This window comes from Corapipo altera, unplaced genomic scaffold (assembly GCF_003945725.1).
Source record: "Corapipo altera isolate COAL_440 unplaced genomic scaffold, ASM394572v1 2, whole genome shotgun sequence".
NCBI classification, from domain to species: domain Eukaryota; kingdom Metazoa; phylum Chordata; class Aves; order Passeriformes; family Pipridae; genus Corapipo; species Corapipo altera.
The window spans coordinates 9410698-9434540 of NW_020884890.1; the positions used below are offsets into that span (position 1 = coordinate 9410698).

The 23843-nt window shown below is 39.2% G+C and overlaps 1 protein-coding gene across 3 annotated transcripts; it reads right to left on the bottom strand.

The window, feature by feature from the left end:
- Window positions 1-654: 654 nt before the first annotated feature.
- HMGN3 (high mobility group nucleosomal binding domain 3) lies at window positions 655-23837 on the bottom strand. Of its 3 annotated transcripts, none has more exons than XM_027644965.1 (6): window positions 23704-23837; window positions 9289-9339; window positions 5645-5674; window positions 4933-4980; window positions 2526-2598; window positions 655-1968 (listed from the first exon to the last, which is right to left on the bottom strand). In XM_027644965.1, the coding sequence occupies exons 1-6, from the start codon at window positions 23716-23718 to the stop codon at window positions 1955-1957; spliced, it is 231 nt and encodes a 76-aa protein (XP_027500766.1). In that variant the 5' UTR covers window positions 23719-23837; the 3' UTR covers window positions 655-1954. The 3 variants fall into 3 exon arrangements, with proteins under 3 accessions (XP_027500766.1, XP_027500765.1, XP_027500764.1); XM_027644964.1 differs by having other exon boundaries at window positions 2485-2598; XM_027644963.1 differs by lacking the exon at window positions 655-1968 and adding an exon at window positions 1975-2368 and having other exon boundaries at window positions 2485-2598.
- Between the last annotated feature and the right edge of the window lie 6 nt (window positions 23838-23843).

A 23843-nucleotide genomic window follows, 5' to 3' on the forward strand; every position in this document is an offset into this window, starting at 1 on the left:
TAGTAAAGGGAGCTCTCCTAAAATAAGTCCAGAGAACTGTGTCTTCTGATGCTCATGCCCAGTTCAAGAACTCTGACTGCTTAGTCAAGTTAAGGCAATTAATGTCATGGTGATCCAAACAAAATGATCAGAGTATATGCACACAGAGAGCAACAAAACCCCCATAAATCAACAAATGCTTAGAAACAGCACTTTGATGATCCTGTGAAAAAGTTCACACAGTTCAACTTCCCATGACTGCAGTTTCTAAACTGACAGACTTTCAACAGGGTCCATCAGAAAGCAAATCTGAAGTACTGTGTAGGACTACCAAATACACATCATTGAGTAACATTAAGGACTTCTCATGGGCTACAGGTTTTGTTACAGCCTTCTGCCTTCAATCACCAAAAGCAGAGAATCACTTTAAATTTTCTTCCAAAACTGAGTTTATGCTGCAGAGAACAGCCTTCTCTTCTGTGGATGGAGCAAGCCTATCAAAAAAATGTATGTGACGTTTATCTCAATGCAGGTCTTAACTCCTATTCTAGCTAGCATGTAGGGTTTTGGTAATCAAGCTTCAACTTTTAAGTGCAGATATGCTTGGCTTCTTTTCAGTTTTAATTAGAAAAGGCAATGAGAGATTTCTTCCCAAAGAATAAATAGAACACTAGGTCAGGCAACAGTCATTTATTTATCGACTTAAACAAGCAAAAGTTATCTTCAGACATAATGGCTACCACTTGAGCTATACAAATCAATGCTACTGAAGAACAGGGAACATCTTTTCTTTGACCCCTCCCATCCCAGAAGTAACAATTGAAATACCAGGGCCCCTAGAGAAAAGAGAAAGAGAAAAATCGTAAAAGGCGCTTAGAATGAGCTGCGGAGTTGAAACATGGACACTAAAAATCATTAGCTAATCTACCACATCATCACAATCACCTCAAAAATAACTTTCATTGTTCCATTTCTACCAGGTACCAAATATATAGTGCTGTTTAACAGCAATTTCAATGTATTAACAACTGTCCTCAGCTGAAGCAGAACAGTAATTACTATTTATATTAAATTTGAGGCTGCAGATAGAAAGAAAGGTTTCCACAGAGTACAGTGCAAGTTAATGAAAAGAGAGTGGGGGAGAAACAAAGCTACTTTTAAATTACTGTATGTCTCTATCAAACAATCAAATCATTCTGTATTGGTAACTCATTACAGATGGAATAACCTGACAGAGCATGGCAACTCTACTCACCCTGTGACAGTATACCTGATGAATGTATCTATGAAGAATGTATCTGTAAGTCCCTTAAGTTGTGGGCCACTGAAAATCCCAGTTTGCTACTCCTGTGTGGGTGGTTTTTAATCAGACATATGTGAAAAAAGCAAACAGACTGCATGCAAAACAACTGTTACTAAATCATTTAGTCTTCCTTATAACAGTCAAAGATATGAGTAAGGCATTCCTCAGATTTAGAGAAAACATTAGGAGGCTGTAGTTTTGCAGGCAAGGAGACCTTTTATTTTAATCCATTAAAAGAACCCAAAATAGTCAGCAGGTGGCCACATCTATCCATGTTTCATTAAAATCACATAAACCCTAAGTACAAAAGCACCACTGATTATTGCTCTAGAAAAACTGCATGAAAAATTCAAATACGCACAGTAAAAACATCACCATATGCACAAGACTTAATGTCTTAAAGCAAGTGTATGGAATGCTGATCCAATTTTACACATACCTTGCAATATTAAGTTGATATTTATATTACTTGGCAACAATGGGAATTTCTAAAAGCACTGTTATGAGAAGGGAAATGTTCATATACAGTTTAATATGTCAACTATCATAGTCCTAAAAAAATTAGCATTTACAAAATACTTGATAAAAATATCTTTTAAAAGTTGTCCAAGAGGTACATAAAATCAACCCAAAATTTTCATGATATTTCATTCGTTCTTGTCACCTACAGATTCAGTTTTCTGAGCCTGTGGAGAAGAAAGAAAGAAATTAAATTACTACAGTAAATTGCCATTATGCGCCTAAATACCCAAACTATCCTTATCCCTTTGACATTTCTTACTTGCAACTGCTCAGTTTCAAACCTATGTCCACATGACGTTTATGCAACTGGAACAAGTACAGTCACACACGTTTCTTAACTTATTGGTCCCAGCTTTTCAAAAGCAACACAAGCCTTACCTGTCAGCCTCCATGGTTCATACTGAAAAGCACCACACTACCACCTGTTTCTATTCACTGCACACATGCTGAATGCTCTACCGCACCCTTAACTTTCACTGTTTCAATCTGCCCTTTTACTGACAGTGTGCTGGGTGGGGCACCTCTGGATGTTGAAACACTAACAGTTGAGCGAGAGATGCGAATCTGCAATAACATTATGGGCAATAAAAAGAAACATTATGAAAATGCTAGCAATGTCTGAAAGGCTGAATAATTAAAAAACACTGATTCAATCAGCAAGAGGTATGTGTGGAAAGTACCTCTTCAGCTTTATTTTCACCATTTTCAGATGGTGTAGTACCTTCCTTTGCAGCTTCTTGCTTTTCATCCTTCTTCCCTTTAGCACCTTTGCTGGCCTTTGTTCCAGGTTCCTTCTGACAGAAGATTAAAAACACGGGTACAGACGTTGTATGAGTAGCCAGAAACCTACGCCTTTATAAAAAAAAACTTTTACATGAACTAAACAGTAAATCTTGGCAAGCTGCATGTGATGGACTAAACCAGAAAACCAGCTAAAGGCTACCTGGAAAATGTAAATCCACAGAAGTTATAGTGACTCTCAACATTTCTAGAAAACGGTGGTGTCTGCATCTTTAATGTTTCTCCTTATTTTTACAGGGATATAAAGCCATATCAGACTACTCTGGTATTGCTGAGCTGTATTATACAGAGGTATATACAAGATATCTGTGTGAACAAATCCAATTACAGTACATAGAAAGCTTATTCAGTCAAGCAAAAACACCACACTGTTTGTGTAACAGCACTACATTTTCGATTAACATGAAACATTAAATTAGATTTTAAAAATTAAGCTTTTTTGTTGGCTGTCCTTTTGTTACTTTGATAACATCTATGATGGTAATACCATGTCAGTGAAAGAACCAACCAACACACTAACACAGCAAACACCGATAAAATTCCATCTGCAGCAACACAAAACAGAATTTATCAAAAGGATCTATTCTAACAGCTACAGTTTTATTTGGAGATTTGCTCTTAAACAATTCATATGTTGAAGTCTACTATTTTTCATAAATCCTTGCTCTACATACCTATTTATGTTTGCAATCTAAAGGTTAGTAGAGGCATAAGTTAAGGATTTAAAGTGCAATGGGATAAAAATTTAAATGGTATTGCATTTAATATTTTACATTAGTATTTAAAGCAGTTCTGATAAACACTGGAGATCTTCCATAGGATCATTTGCTCTAAATTTTCCATGCAAAATAGCAATAGTAGTTGTGAACAGGGATATTAAGGTCTGTCTCCCTTCATTAACTACTTTTCCCCACTGATCCCCATAGAGGAGTGGGGCAGTGGGGAGGGAATGCCAGTAATCCTAGTTCCAGGGCAGTCTGAATTACTTCTTCCACCCCTCAGCTTCAATGTTACACAGCAGCTGTGGTGTATCATTTGGAAGCTTATTGGTGCTATGAGCATAGTCTTAACTCTGATCACCTACAGAAGAGCAAGCTAAGAAATTGCCCTAGTAAATTCATAATGTGCAAGCTTTTAACACTAAAAATTATCTCAAATCTGTACCATATTTGGTTGTTTGCTAGCAGGTACAGAGTACACACTTTTGCTGATTTGTGTTTAGGACACGAAGATTAATGTGCTCCTTAAAATGTGATCCAGTTAGACTTTGGAAAAAAGAAATTATCATATTAAAGAGTTACTTAGAGTAATGTTGAGTCACCTGAAATGAATTTCAAACATCTCTCATCCAACTTAGACTGAGTCTGTAACACTGAGATCATCTCACATGTACTTGAAGCTATAGAAGCTACCACATTCACTTCCTTATTAATTCTCTTTTTAAGAGGGGAGCAGGATGGACCTAGGAAGACTTTACTTGTAATTTAATTTGATAAATCACAAAGCATTCAAAGTCAGAGTTCTACTTTCACATACAGACTTTGTATTCTGGTACTTGCCCAACTGAGATGCCAATAAAAGGACTTGAAAAATGTAAGAGTGAGAAGTGCTAAACTCAGTTTACATGTGGGGTGGGTTTTTTTCTTCAATAAAGCAGTTGCTCTTATTTAACATCCCCCTTAGGCACAAATAAATCTACAGTTTCTGAAGTACATTATTTATATGCAGAAATCCTGAAAAGGTATTTCAGACACTAACAGGATTTTAATTTGACTGTAAATGGCCCAGAAAACCCAAACCATTCAATTTAAATATATTTAATTTCACCTTTAATTATAATTGTGCATTCTCAACAACAGTCAGGCTTCAAGAACAGATAAGAGTTTCTCACTACAAGAAAATTCTTGTCTAGAGTGTCTCTAGACAAGAAAACAGGACGGCACTGTGTAATCTCAAATCCTTTGGTAGAAATTACTAGGTCTCAGGTAGAGCTTACTCAACCAAACCTGTACTTTTCAGGAAAGGTACAGGAAAGGTAAAAATTCTTCTTAAACTAGCCATTCACTAAAAACTAACATGGTTTGCATATCAAACAGGCAAGACATTTTCTTTGGGCCAGTAATGAGGCCTGGAAGGGGTGGAACAAAAAGAAAAGAATGATCTAATCTACGTTTTTTTTCCAGCAAGGAGCAGCAGGGAGCTGCAGAGAGGGCAGGGGAGCCCATGCCTCAAAAAATGCTGTAAATTGAACTGTTTGCCATGCAAAGAAGGAGTATACTTGCTTACTATTGGCTGCAATGATGGTAACTAAAGAGAAAGTTATTTACCTTTGTTGTTTTCCTTGGTTTGGGTTCAGGTTTTGGTGGAGCAGGTTTCTATAAAACATTTTTAGTTGCACAACGTGTTAGACACATTACCAAAAGTCAGTCAGCCACCTCCACACTCAGCTTGTCCCCACCCCACAGCTTCCCTTACTCCCTGCTCAGTAGTATGAATCTAGAAAAAGTTAGAAAAGCCTTTATGCACAATTCCCCCGCATCTCTATTCACAGTTGTTTGCCTTAGCTCACTCATCTAGAAAAGAAAAGTAATTTGGGGGTCATTCTAAGAGTAAAATGTGGAGATTAGTAATAACTATTTAAAAAAAGCAAAACCCACAAACCATCAGGTATGTCCTAACAGAGAAGAGGAACTAAAACCAAATACTAGCAATGGCATCAAATGAAGTCCGTGAAAGACAGCTCTTTCTCCTTCCCAGAAAAGTAGCTGCATTTCCACAACTGACATCAGCCTGCAAAATGATACAAAGTCAATACTGCACCCAAAAGACAGTGTTGCACTGAGGTGGGGAAATACATCTTTTGTCAGAACAACCTGAAACCTGAAGCCAAGGAAACATAGATAACTTCAGTGCTAGAGTTCTTAAATACCCCTCAGCAAGAATAAAAATTGAATCAAGGAAAATGTAACAAACCTGTTCAGTCTGAGAAACTGTAAGTGCCTAGAAAAGAATATACCAAGAGGTGCTCTACATACTTACAGCTGACAGTCTTGCTGATCGCCTTGTGGGCTACAAGAAAAAAAAAAAGAAAACATTTTTATAGGCTCACAGCAAAAAGTATCCAAAGTGACATAGTATCAGTCATTTCACAAGGACAGCGTAAAATATGCCTCTACCAAAATACGTGTCTATTGCCAAGCACAATTTGCATCTTCCTCACTTTGGACAGTCAAAATTTTAAATGGACAAAGTGATGTGAAAATTAGAAATTAAAGTTGTTCAGGAATTATAACATCTAAATCTCCATACAATTAAATACTTCACACACATCCTTTTATAAGTACTTCTGAGTCCCTTTCTGCTTTATGAAAGGTTCACAAATACCTTGACTACCTGTGCACAGAACTCTGAACCTTCCTCATACATACTCAGAATTATGTTTCTAGAATCTAGCAGATGTTACTTGTAATAGTGGGTACAAATACCATCTGACTAACAGCTGAATGAAGTTAACGACCTTCTCTAGAGGCTATCAGAGTGCTAAAATTTCAAAATACGAAACTTAAGTCCTTCCACTTCTTCAGTTCCCTACACACTCAACCTGAGTCCAGGTGCACAAATACAGTTGCGAGATCAGAGGGAGAAATTATCTTTTCTATTTAAACACAATTCTGAAAAGGAAAGAATCAAGCTAGATATTCTGTTTCTCTCCAGCTTTATCACTTCAAGACACTTTCCTTACTAGATTTTATTTCACTCTGTCATAAATTTATTACTGCAGTTAGGTTTCAGAAGTAGTTGTTAGCTCTTTAGTTTGTTCACAGTATTTTTGTATTAACTAAAACAGATTAACCAAGTTACACAGTAGGGTTATTAGACAGAGTTAAAGTTTGGTCTGTGTCATAAAACTGGAATCACACCTGTAGCCAAAATAAAGGGACAACTCAACTGCAACAAATACCTAACACAACACATCTTAAAAAATTAATCTAAAATATCAACTTAATTACATATCAAGCATTTAATTTGAGCTGGAAAAACATGGCTCCACACACCCTGCAACAGGAAAAAGCTGTTGTTAATATCTGAAGAAAGCAGTAACTTGTATTCATTGGAGGCATTTAAGTATTCTTAGTGGAAAGCAGTAGTGAATAGTTCAAATCTGCATCCAGCAAAATAGAATTCCTGTCAAGAACCACCTAAAGATATTTTCAGCTATGAAATATTTATGCATCATTAACAAAAAAAAAAGGTAAACCTCTCTTCTTGGCAATTTAGAATATCAACTGCTTGTTAAGCAGCCTAGTATTTTACAACAGTTTAAACAAAGCATTTCAGTTGGTCAGGTAATCAAAGTGCAAGGTATTGTCTTTTACAGATCTGCTTTCTTAACCAATGATTTCTATCCCTCAGCTTTTAGGAACTGAAATGCTTTGTTAGCATCTACCTTTTAAAGGATAATATGTTGGTTTAGATAAATTACAATTCTCTCCCATATCTCCCAACTGTTCCTGACTGTTCCATGACTAGTTTCAATAGCAGGCTTTTTTGCCATAAGAAAGTCAGCATAAACCAGAAGTTCTTAAAAAAGCCTGGCAGCTAAGTAATTTTAACTCTCATTTGGAGTTTGTATCTATTTTGTGTTATTTGAGTATAAGGAGGGAAAGCCAAGTCAGCAACGGTCACATTTTAATGTTCTTTGGGAATCTCTGTCCCCCTCCAAACAGCTGTACTAACCCAGACACTAGCAACTCACCCAACAGTCTGTTTGACACTGGCCCACCAGCAAACATCTACAGAAGAGTCTGTGAAAAGGAGCAGACAGAACAACACCCTGCACTCTCCTGCTGAACCATCTAAAGTTGCCAACTTTCCAACCTGGATATCATATACACATCGTGTGTTTAAATAGTCCCTAAGAGTTATTTTCTCCACAAATCTGTCTAATAACCTAGTACTCATTTACACTTTCAGTTTGCATAACATGCTGTGACACTGAGTTCCATAATGGGATTATGATCTGTGCGGAAAAGAAAAAGCAAAACCTTACCGCTCCACTGTCTTTCCTTTAAACTTCTTGCCTTTTACTTTCATTAGATTCTTCTTGTTTACAGGTTTCATGAGTAGTAATTCCCTAATTGCCTTTCTCTGTGTTACTAATTATTTTATCACAACTCCATTATATAAAAGATCAACTAGATCTAGAAAAACTGTGTTGTTTGGTTTTTTAGTTTCGGTTGTTTGCCTTTTTTTAAAAGCTGCTCTGCATCCTCTGTTTGTCCCACTGTACTGGGTATCCTTTTAATTTTATCATGGCCTCTATCAGCAGAACTCCATTTAGTAGTCCCGTATCTGAGAATGCAACAAACTAATCTACACTGATGCTTATTCTGTCCTTTAGTATTTTTTCCTATTTTCTAGTTATTTTCTATTTAGAACTATTGTCATTTTCTAGTAACTATTCATTATGACTTTACAATCTCTCCCCCAGTTAACAGCTGATCTGGTGACCACCACTGTCTTCCCCTCCCTCCATGTATTAACTTGCACTTCTCCACACTGGATTGCTCTTGATATTTTATCACTTATTTACCAGTGACATAAAGCCATCTCATCCTCTCTCACTTCTGACTATCCTAGTACTTTTTGCAAGCTCCAGCAAACTTTGCCATTTCTCTAGTAACTCTTCTCCTAGAAATCATTAATGAATATATTCAGCAGCACAAGCCCAAACACAAATCCTTCCAATACTTCACTGATAAATCTCCTCCATTATGAAAATTAACTACCACTTCTCCATTCTCTTCTCAAAAGTTGATCTGTCACAAATTCTTGGGAAAATCTTCCATTTAATTCATGTTACCTTAGTTTCCTTAAGAATCTCTTGGGAAGCCTTATAAAAAATTTTCTTGTCAAGCAAGTAAACTACAGAGCATGTCAATAGTTTACCTGCTATTTTCCTGTTCAAATATGCTTACAAGTAGAGCAGTTAATTGTTAATTCATTTGAATATTCATCCATTCTTTTCAAGATCCTGATTTAACTTTTTCTGCCACAAAAGACGAAAACCTAAGAAAACAAATTCTCGTAACTCTCTACCTGTTTTTTTACTACAGGTTGTGACAAATAAACCAGCAAACTTACTGTAGACATTAAAGTATCACCACATCTCTCCTGGCCTTCTCTGTCAGAATTTACTGTGTCCTTGAACAAACTCAATTAAAGAAACCACACAAATGTGTCAGCTACTCCAGTTTAGAGTCTGGTACCTTAATTCAATACACCCTTCCATCAGTCACTTAAGCTAAGAATAGTTTTGAAGTAGACTGTCTGAGGTGGGTGCATTAGGCCTCTTCTGCCAATCCACTAAAGACAGAGCAACAGTTTCAGGCGGTAACACCCTACACTATTGCCACAAGATCCACCAGAGCTTGTCTATCAAAGCCCTACATGTTTCTGAAATTTATTTGGTGTACTAATAAGTTCTATAAATCCTCAGTATGCCAAAACTAAATGATGTCAGATAGGGTAAAAATGTAGTCTACTGTCATTATTCCCACTGAAAACACCTCAATAGAAGTGCCAGAGAAACACATAATCATCTGATGTGCAAGACTGCAGGTGTCCAGTTAAATAATTCCATGCCAAAATAAAGTTATGTACATCTATATACATATACTTGCCTCTTGTTTAGTTACTTTTGCTGCATCCTTGCCTTCAGCACCCTCTGGAGACTGAAAGAAAATATTAAGTCAGTGTTTTCATTACAGACTTAAAAGCATGCAGGCAACAGCAAAACAAAGATTATGGTGAAGACTGTTTTTTCCATACATTGCAACAACTTAAAGAAGCCTGACAAATTTGTATTAGTATTTACAAGCAGCATTGTACCAAAACCAGTCTTGATTTTCCAAGCAAGAACCTGAGGACGGAACACCAGGTACATACATATCGTAACACACACCTCCCTCAGTGGGCCCTCTAGCCAATTAAGTAAAGCATCCGCAGGCTCCAGTGGGAGTTCCATCTTATCAGCTGTTGGTAGCACAACAGTATGAACTGGAAATCTGAGGCTCTATGAAGGCTTTTGAAATCCCCAAGAAAATGAACACATTTCTTCCCAAATACAAACTTAACCAGTTATGAGATGTGATGAGATGAACTAAAAAAAGCATAGCATTACTGAAATGAATGATTTATTTACCTCATTTACTCCTTTTTCATCTCAGCCCCACTCAGCTGGAAGTTTTAAAAGTATCTGTCCCTTATATCTCACCTCCTCCATCAGAAGAGCAAAAATTAGAAAAACACTGATACACTGACAGGAAAACTAGGGACAACATGTTTCTTCTCAAGAACAAAGTATCAACCTGAGCATTTTAACACTAGTCTTCCAGAGGTACTAGAGAAAGGTTAATTAAATTACAGGAGGTGAGGAGCCGGTGACATCAAGCTTCTGTCTTTTGTTTACCACTCAAGATGTATTACTTCACATTTTGCAAATACCTGGGTTTCCACCTAGGAGCAAGCGATTCATGGATAAATAGCAAGCAGCAGCAGTTAGAGGAGAACTACAAGAACAGCACATGTTTCAAAAAAAGGCATTTAACAGGCAGCAGAGAAGGTAATTTGGTTGCTGTTTTGGTTTTCAATCACTAAGGAAGCTGGCTAGTTATCTTTTCTTGTGTCTCTCCATTTCAGTCTTAACCTAAACTTCCTCACAGATTTTGACACGGAATTTCTTTGAGTTATACAGTTATGGTTTAGAGCAGAGAAAAAGACTGGCTACTTTGCAGCAGTTGACCACTGCCTTCTCCTGGCACTGGGCTCTTATCATTCTTACAGATAGACATCCCCCCACCAGGGAATAAAATGTGCCTTTGTTACTATGTGCTCTCCTGACTGAAAGGAATCTTGCCACAAGAGCAGCTGCTTTAAAAAAAGCAGGGGACTGATCATCTAAGTAGCTCGAAAACAGCAGGAAGTTAAGCAGCGCAGCACAGAGCAACTCAGAATAGCAACAGAGTCAGGCATCCAAAATGGAGCCTGACTGCTCCCGGTGCTACTGCAGCCTCACCAGTCACCTGCAGGATTCTTTCAGGCTTCCATTTCTAAGAGCCTTTCAATTTGGTTACTAAAGAGTTGCTACAGCCTGATGGTCTGATGCTGGGAGCCTCAAAAGTCATAAAGAAAACAAAACCAAGTAGTTCCATGTTCACTGTCAGTAGAGTCTTGTTTCCCAGAACTTCAGCTCATGATACAAGACATGCTCTGGGTACAACTTTTCTGTAGTCCATGAATTCATAATATCTGTTTCTCTCATATGAATATTCTCGAGTCTAACAAACTTGTGCTGCACCCTTTCCCTGAGAGGGAACTTAAATAGCATCCTTCATGTCCTGGGTACCTAGTTATATAGAAGTTCTCTGAGATTTTATAACCTTTTCCTCACAGTAGTCAAGAGACTTAAGATCTACAGTGGTAGGGACAGAAGGACAGCATGACACATTTTCTTCAGAAGCCAAGCTAAAAAACTCATCATAAACTAAATTAAACTGACTGACACTCCACAATCAGGCTGTTTTACCCTGCTTCATTTTTAGGAATCACAGAGCTTTGAGACAGGGCTAAACTATCCCAGGATGACACCGTCACGCAGCAATAGCCTTGCAGTAATTGCCCAGGAGCAAACCCTCAGTCTGCAATATTGCGTAGTTAATGCACAGTAATTTACCCCATTCTATTTAGCACTACTGCAGAAGTCTCCTACATTTCTGATAGACATGGCAATCTGATTTTAGATGCCAATACGATTGCTTGACAACATACTAAAAAAAGCTGCTCATGAGGCTAACTGTAGGGGAAAAAATAGTATTAAAAATACTCTGTGCAACCACAACATCTGTGTACTAACTAATATGGATATATTACACAACATACTTAAGTTAACTAATTAATTAGCTCAGCATTCCCTCTCAAGTTAGAAAATCCAACAGCAATTCTGAAGGGCACAACTTTCTCCATGGAGGGATATGCACAGTAATAATTTCAGCAGTGTGAATAAGCAGCAAGGGGTCCTGACATGCTCTAATTTCCATTTCAGACCTGCTCCTCCTCTCTGCAATCACTACGAGTCCAGGCATTTGAAGGCTGCACTCATCCTCCAGGGCCTTGGCTCCCCAGTATGCTGGCAGAGATGCACCGGAGGCCTTGTCACGAGTAAGGTAATTGATCCAGCTGAAAAACAGCCTGCTGCTTAAACAAATGTATATATACAAATTATAAATATATAGTCTTCCCTGCTCCAGCAGAATCATTTTACTGCACAGCTGCACAAACAATTGAGCCAGTACAACAGACAAGAATGAAGTGGCATGGGGCAGCTGCAGGCAGCCTGGGATTCCATCTATTCTATCTATTTCAGCTAATAGACACACACACAAAAAATATGTATGTCAGATATGGCTACAGTATACTTGTTAAAAGAGGAATAGAAACTTATTTTCCCTTCTATGAGTTCAGCTTAGACATTCCAATGAGTCCCAGCTGATGTGGTTCTTCATACTAATTTTTGCAGTACTTTTTCCTTTCCCTAGGGAAAAGAGAGATTTATACATGAATGGATTTGCACCAAGCATAGTTCTCAAAGAACTTGGTGTGCCAAAAACTCAGATTGTCTGCATCACTATCTGGAGTCACAGTACTTTTATGTAGATACCACCAAAACCTTAAAAGTCCTTGCCCCTAATGCTTCCACAGGAACCCTTTCCCCTGTCTTATGTCCAAGTGACAAACTACTGAAGGACATCTGGTTTTGAAGCAACCAAACGTACTGAGTAACCCATCCCCTTGGCACATTTTCCCACATGACATAATTCCAGGGCTCACCATGTTTCACAAGACACCCCAGTCGCATTAAAATGCACCCTGGATACTGTGCCTTACATCATAAACTAGTCAGGAGCAGGAGTGTCCACACTGCAAGTTTTGTGGAGCAAAATCAAAGACCAATACAAGCACTGAATCATTTGACAAGGGCAGGACTCCAGCCTCAGTAATTCTTCAGCTGTACTCCATCACATGCTTGTATTACTCTCATAAAGCAGTCCCTATAGGCCTGCTGTGCCTGCTACTGTATGGATGCCTACAAGAGATAAGACATAAAATAAAAAAGCAAATAAGGACACAGATAAGAGTGATATTTTTTTCCACAGAGGAACACACAGGAAAGAAGATGACTGGCTACCTCTAAATATGCTTTTCACATTTAAACCACTAGCAAGTTTTTGGTTGAGGTGACCACACATTGTGTCATATCTCAATTAGCACTACATATTGGCAAAAAGATTGTAAATTAAGCTGAAACTAAGCTTTGTAAGATCTGTTAGAGCTGCATAACTTTCAAACCACAAGACTAATCTGGAAAGTTGTCTACCAGTGTTCGGCTTTTTTTAATTATTAATTGATTTCTCTTTTTAAGAATAACCTAGAAAATTATTTTGAGTGGATTGGGAAAAAAATGGAATATTAATAGATTATAGAGAACGTTAAACAACACCCAAAGGAATATTAACATTGAGCTTATTTGTATATACAGCTCTTGTATTTCACCAGCTGAGAAGTATACATAAGAAACAGTGTTTCCACACACCAAGGCAATACTGTAGTATCTGCAATGCCAACATCATTACAGAACTGTTAAGTTGAAAACAGATAACTGTTTTAAGGAAACATTTAATAGAACATACAGGTAAATTTCCTTTTTTTATTGTTCTTAAGGCTGGGTTACCTCGTAGAGATGCACCACAAAAAACCCACAAAGCTTCAATTTTTTCTTATCAAAATCCTGAAACATAACCACGATGTAATGAGAGTACAGTAACCCAAAGTAGTGAAGTCTTTGATGTTTGTTTGAAAGATCCAAAGAAACATGTTTGAACTTGCAATGTCCAGCTTGTGGATAAATATTTTGTTTGTACTATAATGAATGGACTGTACTATTATAAAGGAGCACATTAAAAAGCATGAAGAATGAGAATACAAGTACATGAGAAGTAACGGTCAGCAGAAGGTCGGTATAAAATTAAATAGATCATTCATTCTCTGAAGGATCTTATTACTAACTGAAACTCAACACCTTAGCTCCGATGGGACAGAAATTAGTCCTTTCATACCCACAAGAAAAAAACAAACAAACCAGATGCAAATTTCATTCTAACTACCATGTTAAGAAGTTAGAAAGGCAAAAAGCCCTAACTGTCCTAGCACATGAGCATTGTGAACAGCATTTCCTCCCATTAGAAGCTGGTTCAGCCACATCTTAATACACTGCCTGCAAGGGGATTTGCCTGTAGATTTCCTGGTGCACTGTTGGAGCTGCAATTTCCATGATGTAATGCTTTGGTCATTCCTCCAACTATTTATTTCACCAACCAAAATAAGGTAAAAGCCTGCAAGAAAAACCACATTGCAAGAAAAGAAGATGCATCAAGTCCCAAGTCTTTTTCAGAGTTTACTGCACTATTTTCCAAAAATATTTCCACCCCTTATTTCCCTTTGAGTAGAACTCTGCATTAGAGCAAATTTAAATCAATAAAAGGTGTCCCCATACATGCTACATCTTCTAATTATTTGTCTTCAGAGCAGTTCTGAATTTTGTGCTAGTTCATAAATGTAATTAAAATGCTATTTACTTCTTAGTTTAGAACAATGACAACTACATGTCAACTAATTTAACACCGACCAACTCCTGCAACACTGTTCTAACCACTGTTTCCTCATTTAGCTCCCTCAGCATCTTAACATTAACCTCTGCTTATAACTAGTTCTCTGATCTGTTTTCGGTGGATAGAACAGTATTCTCTGCCGAGCCAATGTGAATTAACTTTTCAAGTAAAATTAATTTCCTCTAATAAATATTTAAAGAAAAAGGTATTCTTCCTACTACACCCTTTCCTTTCTTTTTTCTACCAATCTGATCCTGGATGGGGAAAAAATATGCATGCTGCTATTCAAAAAAACCCAACAAAGTAATTCTCTCAGAACCAGGAGGGAATAAATCTGTTTAGTGGCTGGATTTCTTTAATACTTATCTGAAATTATCTGTCTTCCACTCTTCCAAGAAATATGAGGTTGATTTTTTTTGTACATACATGTAAATATGTACTTCACAAAAAAAAACCTCCAAAAAATCAAACAACTCTAACACTGCTTAAGTATTTGTTCTTTAACTATATAATATTTTAATATTTTTTGTTAAGAATTATTACAATGAAATATTATACAATGTAGTTTTGAGAATTTAAATCCCTTCATCTTACATCTATTAAAAGCAGAAGATTTAAATTTCTAATTCTTTGGCGGAGAATGTTAAGATCATAAAGCTCTGGAAAGACGAATGCTACTTAAAAGTTTAAATACAAAACCAAGCATTAATAACCCTGGAATTAATATGCTAATTGCATGTTAATAGAGAAAAACCAGGGAAAACACTTCCTGACCGAAGTCGTCACTTTTGCTTAGAGATGCAAGCCAAACAGAGTGACTCATTGGCATGCACTGCATTTTCAAAGAATATATAAGAAAATAAGACTACAAACAGCCTGTAAAAACAAAATAAGTAGGTTCAGAAAATGCATTTTATTAAATTCCTTAATTTTGACAGGTGACTTCTGTGAGCTTTGTGCTCTTCCAGACAAAACAGAAAAGACAGTAACCAAGTTAGGACTGGAGTATGTCTAGATAACCAAAACCAGAGAGAATAAATGCTTTTCCAGAAGAGGAAATTCCTTCATTGTAGATTGAGGTTTTGCTATTCCCACTGAAAAGAGGTCAAAGATTGACCAATATAATTGAAAACGCATTTATATTTGATGGGACATTTTAAAAAAATCTCACAACTGTTTTGGCTTTTATTTTTCCTTCCAAGTTTCTCTTCCCTGCAGTCAGTTTTTTGAATACATCATCTTCCACCTATAGTAGAGTGAAGAAATAAGAGCATTTTCTAGAGGCTCAGATTTAAAAAAAACCCCAGCATTGTAATTTAAAATTAGTCAGACAGTTCCCTTTCCAGACAGCGAAGTAATCAGCTGCATTTTGAAAAATACAGATCAACCATGGGAGCAGTGAGCACAGTGCATTTGAAATTGTTCAGTTTCCCTTGAACACCAGACGTGAAAATTCAGCTAGGTAGTAAGTAAATTCTTGTCTCTATATTTGCTTAACCATTTTACTGCCACCCTAAAAAGGCAGATTCAAAAAATATGATGGATGAAATTCAGCCCCTAATATTATTTCTCGGATCTTTCAAAGCTGATGACAGTTCTGCAAGTGAGATGAAGCTGCTCAACTCATCCAAGTCTATGTACAGAGGCAGTTTTTAAAACCTTGAAGATTAGGTTCCAAATTCTGTATGTAAATAGAACTGATCAGATCTGCAAAGTAAAACTAGGACAAAGTTCTTCTGAAAAAAAAAATATTTTATCTAAAGATTTTATCTAGAGATTACATTTAGATAACTACTTTCAGTAAAAACTGATTCCCAAAAATAGCCACCTCTGACAAACAAAAATATGCTGAAGGACTGAAGAAGGTATATAATTCCTCTTCTCACAGAGAACATTACTGTGATAAAACCACAATAATCTAGAAAAAGGACTTTTGTTGTTGTTGTTGTTTCAACTAACTGGTGCTAGAAAACATCAAACCTTTGAGATGATGATAGCAGGTACCAAAGCCACAGCTGGGACAAAGCCTTAAATACACCCATCTCTTACATCCCAATAATAATTATTACAGCTGTGGTTAACAGGAATATTGTTCTACATCAGCCAGAATGAAGAGCTTCACAGACAACCTAAATGCAGTTTCAAGAGAAGAATAAAGCAGTATGTCTCCAAGAGGGTACAGGTGGGATAAGGAAGAAATGATGTAGCAGAGACAAAGTTTCCTACTACAAACTGAGCACGAACACCTCTCCTCACTTCTGCTTGAGAGGAACAAAACCCTGCAGGGGTAAAAATGTCCTTAGACTTTGATTTCCAAGTATGGAAGCACTCTCTGCTACTATTAACTCGGATAGGGTTAAGTCAATGGAGAATGTTAGGTGGGATGAGCAACATACCCAACCGTCCCAATAAAGCTGATGTTGATGGGAACATTCAGAATTCTCTTATGCAGACAGATTCCAAAGTTCTTAGGGAACACAGCACTTTATATTTGCAGCTTTCACTGTTACCAAGTACACCCACTCTTTACTATAGGAAGACAGGAGCTGTATCTCCAAGTTACAGCAGCAATTAATTGAAAACTGGTAGCTTCCAAAGACATCAAGGAGAGGGAAAAAAACCCAAAAATAAAAACCAAGCCAGATGCCTCCTCCTGCCCCCAGTGCTACAAGGACACAATTTGAACACTAAGTTGTTCTGATTATTCTAATGAATTAAGGAATATTCCTCTAGAAACTCTAAGTTAGGGACAAACAAATCAAAGATGAATGTCTGGTTACTGCTAGGAAGAGTTCTGCTCTTCCCCACCTAATCATTCCTGTCAATAAGCCAGCTTAACTCTTTGTGCCATGAGAAGCTAGATCAGCAGATAGGTCTGGTCAAAAACTACCTCAAACAAATACGATATCCTATAGGTTAAATCAAAACAAGGACAGGAATGAGTATCTGGAATTGCTTCTTCTGGCCTGTATAGGCCAGCTTGAAATTATTTGTTGAACTGCAGTCCAAACTGTGAAGTTTCACACTGCCAATTTTGCTGACAATAAAATTGGTATAAGAGCATCTTACTTCTGTGTGCAGTCAGTAGCTCATTCCCAGCCCTGCTGCCTTCTAATAGGTTACCACACATTTGCTGTGCCACTGTGCAGCATCTCTAACTTGGAGCAGTAAAATGATCCAGGATTTAAAAAAAACCCTCCAACTCACATTCAAACCTGTTCAGTAAACAAGCTTTAAGAGAGTGAGGGCCTGAAACGTAAGTACAGCACATTAAATCATCTTTTTGGCTACTGGACCATGGGATAAACCACTGTGCTAGCTTACTGCAGTTCAAGAACTGAAAATAAACGGTGGCCATTATGATCCTACAAAGTGCTAACTTTCCAGAGAAATCTCTGGACCTAGTTTACTTACACTCTACACAAAAGATAATGTTACAATCCTGTTAAGCAAAATTCAACTTCATACAATTTCTCTAAAGGAATGATATATCCTGGAACATACCATGTCTATACACTGCTGCTGGTTAGGTACTGAACAGTAGAGAAAGTGAAGCTTTTCAAGTAACACAGAAGAAAAGCAGCCTTAAACTAAATAGCATGCATCTGCTACATTCCATTTACACACAGGTTTTTTACTTTTAAACTTAACAATACCCATACTCTAGCATACAAAATAGTATTGCCCACATTGGAGCACTGAACTACCATATATAAAATGACTATATGTGCACAGTTAGTGCTGAACTCAGAGGTGAAGACTTACAAAGTAGACTGTACTTTGTACTACTGTAGAGTGTATTACTAACAACACCTCATCAGATATAATGCTTTAAGTGCCCAAGAAGCATGAAGAATGATTTTTAACCAACAAATTAGTGAAAATCTAAGAATTTTCGGGTTTCCCATTCATTAAGTCCAACATATTTCTGTGTAGTCTAAGAAAAAGACATTGCCATCAATTGTATACATTGCCATCAATTCCTAAAGAATCAGATTTTTACAGACTTGCATAAAGTTATCAGAAATGTTTCAGATCATTAAATCCTTGGTCACTGGACTTTTAATCTCCATAACTAAATAACAGCAACAACAATATTAATAATAGCGGCTAAAATTACACAATTATTTCTTTCTAAGCTGAAGTGCCTCTAAGATAAAACACGGACATGTATTTGCTGCATGTATTTAATAGCCCTGTAAACATCATTTATTGCTATGTAGCACAGCAGCATTGCTCAAGCATGTTTTTTCTTCAGTGCCACTCAACATTGCTACACTGTATTGTATCTAAGCATACCATGCACAGAAAAATGTTTGTGGTTTTTTCTGCCTAATTTTTCTATGAAAGATGTAGATCCTTTGGGTCAATCTGGTCAACTGACTTAGTTGGCTTTCTTGGAGTAGGCAACTAAAACGTTTTCAATTGCTTTTAAATACATCAAGATTTAAAATTCTCAATAATTAAAAATCCAGTACAAATGGTACAATTTCTAAAATTGTAAGAGACAAAACATTGTTCTCCCTTCTATTAGAAGGCTTCTGCAATCTTTTAAGCTGCTCTGGCACATCTATTCTCTTTGCCTTGCTCAAATGTTAAGTGCATCTCTGCATAGCAATTGTTTTACCTGTCCCTGCAAAGGATGCTGAAGGTAGAAGTCCACCTGAGGACTCTGCTGATCTGTTAGGTAGAAATTTGTCAAAGTCAGGGGTATAGTGACAGATGCAACAAAGGTCATCTTCTGCTGTTGCCTAGCCTGTTTTCCAGTAGCAACTGAGTGGCCTAGGAGTGGTCTAAAAAAGTGGAAACAGAAATTACCTTTTCAGAGCTCTGACTTTTGCTTTTAGTTCTCATGGACAGGGAGAAAGGAGGAAACAGCATGAAACACAGGGGGAGTTCAAGTAAAAGTCTGGAGAAAGAAGTGGGACAAAATAGGAGTGGGGAGAAGGCACTAGCCAAGACATCTGGATCTGGTACTGGCTCCCTTTTCCTTTCTATTCCATAATCACCTACAGAGTGTGAAATGAAATACAGAACCTCACTGCTAACAGTGTGCCTTATTGTATTCTCTGCTACAGAGCAAGAGCTTCCAACCCCATTGATGGGAAAGTGTGGGCTCCCATAGCATCACTGGAGCTTCTTTTCTGCCAAATAGCTTCAAAATGAACAGAACATTAGAAAAAACCCACTATGTTACATATAGTACATTTAACTGACATGGACTGAATCACAGCGGGAGTATCAAAACATGGAAAAGGACATGAAATGGAGCTGAACGGCACTTGAGTATGCTTTGTACTGCTGCATCATGAACACAAACTCACCTGCCACTCTTTGCAGAGGATCTAGACTTCATTCCACAGACCAAAGAACAACAGCAGGATCATTCAGAACTTCAGCAAAAAGAGCTGTCACCTGCAGGACCTCAGCTTCATTAGTTAATTGTTTGATCACATACAAGTTGTTCCAATAAAAATTTTAGAGAACAGGTTACTATTGCAAGTTCCTCAGTTTCTATGTACACACCACAAAGGAAGAAGACTAATTTGGTGAAGTAACAACAAATGCACCACTGAAAAGTGCAGGTGGTGCTTATTAGGGGGAGTAAAACATCAGGACAGTCATCTTAACTTGAGAATCCAGGATAAAGGGACCATTTCAACAACTCAGCAATTTACTTCTGTGCCCCATCTCCCCTACTAGTGGATAAGGAACAACATTTCTCTTCGAATATTCATGACACTTCAGAAATACAAACTCAAACATGCAGAAGAATTTTACAAAGAGAACTCAGTTTAGGTCCAGACAAAAAAAGCATAAGTGGAATTTAACAGCTCTCAGTTAGTACATATAAGAACATTCACTTAAGCCCAAAGATTAGAAAACACACTGACTAGAGACCTGGCTGGCAAAACAACTAGTAAGAGTCTCACCAAAAAACCCATCATGTGATCAGGTAACTAGAAATGCACTATGACAGGATAATCATTGAATATGGTACCTTCCAACTTCTGCTAAAGAAGTAGCATTACAAACAAAATATTCAGCAGGTTTTTTTCCTGCAGTAAATAGAACTAACTAGTACCTCTGACTTTAAAGAAAGTGAATTTGCATAATGGAACAGGAACCTGCCACAGATGTTCTCTACTGTATCTTCATAGCATCAACAATACTGCAAACTACATTCCTAACTACATGGAGCTACCTAATAACCTAGTGAAATGGCTAATTAGAACACAATATTTTTTTACTTGCTCTGAAACAATGCTATATTCAAAGATGTCACACTAAAAACAAAAAAAAAATGGCTTAAGAAGTTGCATTTAGTCCACACATCTGATTCCTCTCCAAGCATTTTCAAAACAAGTGCAGGTAGTGTTGTATAGATTCAGAGATTCAGAATAAAGAACAAGTTGGGTCATTTTGGAGTGCAATTCCAACTAACAGATAGGCTCCCCATCCAATACCGGACAAGTCACCACTTGACCTACTAACATCCCTCAGAGATAGTGCACATTCTACTTCAAGAGGCCAAGGGCTGTTCAGCTTGATGGATGCTTATGCACATGGGTGTATGTGACCATACCATGATTCTCCTTGTCATCAGGTACAGAATAGTTCTTCATCCTTTTATGGATAACACTGGGATATTTTTACTGGGGCTGTTTCAACGTCAAGGAGTTTTTCACTATGATCCAAGAGCTAATTCCAGAAAGACGAGTGACAAAACAAAACACCCCAACCCATTTCAAGGCATTCGTTCCTATCAATACCACAACAAGCATTCTGGTTTATCCCACACTGGCATGCCACTCTTCTTGTGAAAGGCCATGTGCACACCACAACATTTTATTACAACACATGAAGGGTGCAGAAATCTGACAGGAGCAGCCCAGAGTTCAACACCTTTTTGCTTCAGCACAGTATTTAACACCACCTCAACACACAGTCAGTTTTTCCTTTCCTCTGTGACCCTCAAGCAATGAGCAACGATATTCAAATAGCCTAGGCCACAGCCCTCTAGAGAAACAGAGACAGCCCACGTTACTTTCTTCATAATATTCACAATGAACATAAGGCCAGGGAATCGGCCACTGACTTGAGTCTACATAGAGATGAAAAACGTCAGAGATGAAAAGCAAAGCAAACAAAAAAGAACCAGCCAGTTTAGATAACTAAGGACACACAAAAAGAGATACAGGTGGATTTAAACCCTTTTTGCAATATTATTTATTTACCCCTACAACTATGAAAATTCCTCATTTTGACTTTTGATGTTTATTTCCTCATAAAATTTTCAGTGCTACAAGCCTTGTTATAAGTTAGAAGAACTGACTATTAAATGCACGTGATGGGTTTGTCCTCTGTGTTGAAGCTGACTGACGTAATTATTCAGCTACTGTTTATCACGAACTTCTCACTCTGTGGATGTTATTCTGGAATAAAATTGACTATTGTAAAATACTTACGGCAATTCTACTTTTCTAAAAAAGTAAAGCCACTAATCACACACTTTGCCTGGAACCCACTTCGTACATAATATTAAAATGTAAATGTTTACCCATAAAATACTAAGCAAAATAAAATTTACTGCACCATTAAAATTTGTTTCCATTGCTCTGATCCCACGTGCAATGATTTTATTACTTTTATTGTGGTCTTCTAGAAACGAAACGTTCTCCTGAACTTTCTACTCAAAGACGGTTTCTCTTATAAAACATTTCACAACAAACCACAAAAACCTACAGGAGTGTCTTTAACTCTAACCCCACTTACGAAGGACAGCCTGAAACATTTCTAGTGTAAGAATGCAGAAGGGCAAAGGAAACAGGGTAGAAAGTTAAGAAGTTTTCAAAAGTTGTGGAGAGTCCTACTGACACAGGCTAATTTTCAACTTTTTCTTGATGACAAGCAATGGCAATAAAAGCATGGAAACACACAGTGGTGAAGTAACAGTAGAGCAGGAGGAAAAACCACCCAACACTCACTGACTTCAAGCCCAGTTACTCCAATAAGGGCAGTCAACCCCATGGTTGTATCCATTTTCAGAACCAGAATCAGGTCCTCAACTATGAAGTAAATAATCCAGTTGCATACTTGACAAGTTGATATTTTGATACCTCCCATAAGCAATAAGCACAGGACAAAAAGTAAACACTGAGTTACCTGGAAGGCATCATCTACCTGTAACTTTATTAAAACAGATTTGAGCCCCAGCCCAGATATGGTGTATTAGGAGGTCATAGGTGACATTTGGGACAAACACAAATTGCTTTGCTTTGGTTGACCTAGTTAAAATTAAAGGACTGCAGCTATCATTTTTTGTCATAGCATGCATTAGTGTCAAGTCTCTCGTTACACTCTTAACGCCTGCAGAAGGCAGGCAGTAAGTCCTCGGCGAGGATCTCCGGCTCCACGGCCTCCCTCTGCCGCCCACCCCCGGGGCCCTACAGCGGCAGGAGGGGGCCGGCTGCCACCGTCCAGGCTCAGCCCGCCTCCCGCCAGCGCCGGAGCGCTCCCGGCGGCCGCGCCGCCAAGGCTCCGGGCTCCAGCAGGCACGGGAGGGACAGAAAAACCCCCACGCCACCGAGCCCGGCGGCCGAAGGACCGCCCAAGTTTCTCTCCCCTGGGGAAGGCGGTCTCACAGCCGGCTCCCTCCCGAGGAGGCTGCCCGCCCCGAGGTGCCCGGACGGCGGCGGGGGCCCCGCACCCCGCCATGGCTCCCCCGGCGCGGCGGGGGCCGCGGGCGCTCCCTCGGGAGGCGCCGCCCCCCGCCCCCGGGGGCCCTGCCCGGATGGGCGCTGGAGTTGGTACATACGGGTCTGCCGCGGGAGGCGAGGAGAAGGGTGTAGTTTGTTTTAAACATGGCTTGCCTCTCCCCTCCTCCCTTTTACCTCGGAGCCATCGCTCCGGCGCGGCGGGAAGCGGCGGCGGCGGGATCCGGCCGCTACGGGTGGGGGCGGCCCCCATCCCCGCCGCGACGCCGGAGTTTGTGAGCAGGAAACTCCTCCCGCCGGGGGCCAGCGGCGAAGCCGCAGCTGCTGCGGCGCTTCTCCCCGGCGGGGGAGGAGGAGGAGAGGAGGGAGGTGGGGGCTGGAGTTGTGATCGCCACTTTACCCCCCGGGGAGGGGGCGACACCGCCCCGCGCGGCACCGGGGAAGTAAACAGGCGGCGGGGCGGGGTGGAGGGGGCTTGCAACAGGCAGCAAAATGCCCAGGCTCGGGAGCCATCCGCGAGCTCCGGCACGGAGCGGCGGCAGGAGAGCGGCGGGCGCTCCCGGCCCCCGATGCGCGTTTCGCCCACCGGCCGCCGCTCGGGCCCCCGACCCCGCCCGGGGGAGGCAGGACCCGCCGCACGCCCGGGGCGCCTCACCTTTCTCTTCGGCATAATGTCCCTGCTCCGGGCCGCCAAAGTAAAGCGACCGAAAGAAGCTCCGGCAGAAGCGCGGGATCCGCCCGGTGGTGGCGGTGGCGGCGGCAGCGGCGACACCGGCGTAGCTGGTGCCCGCAGCT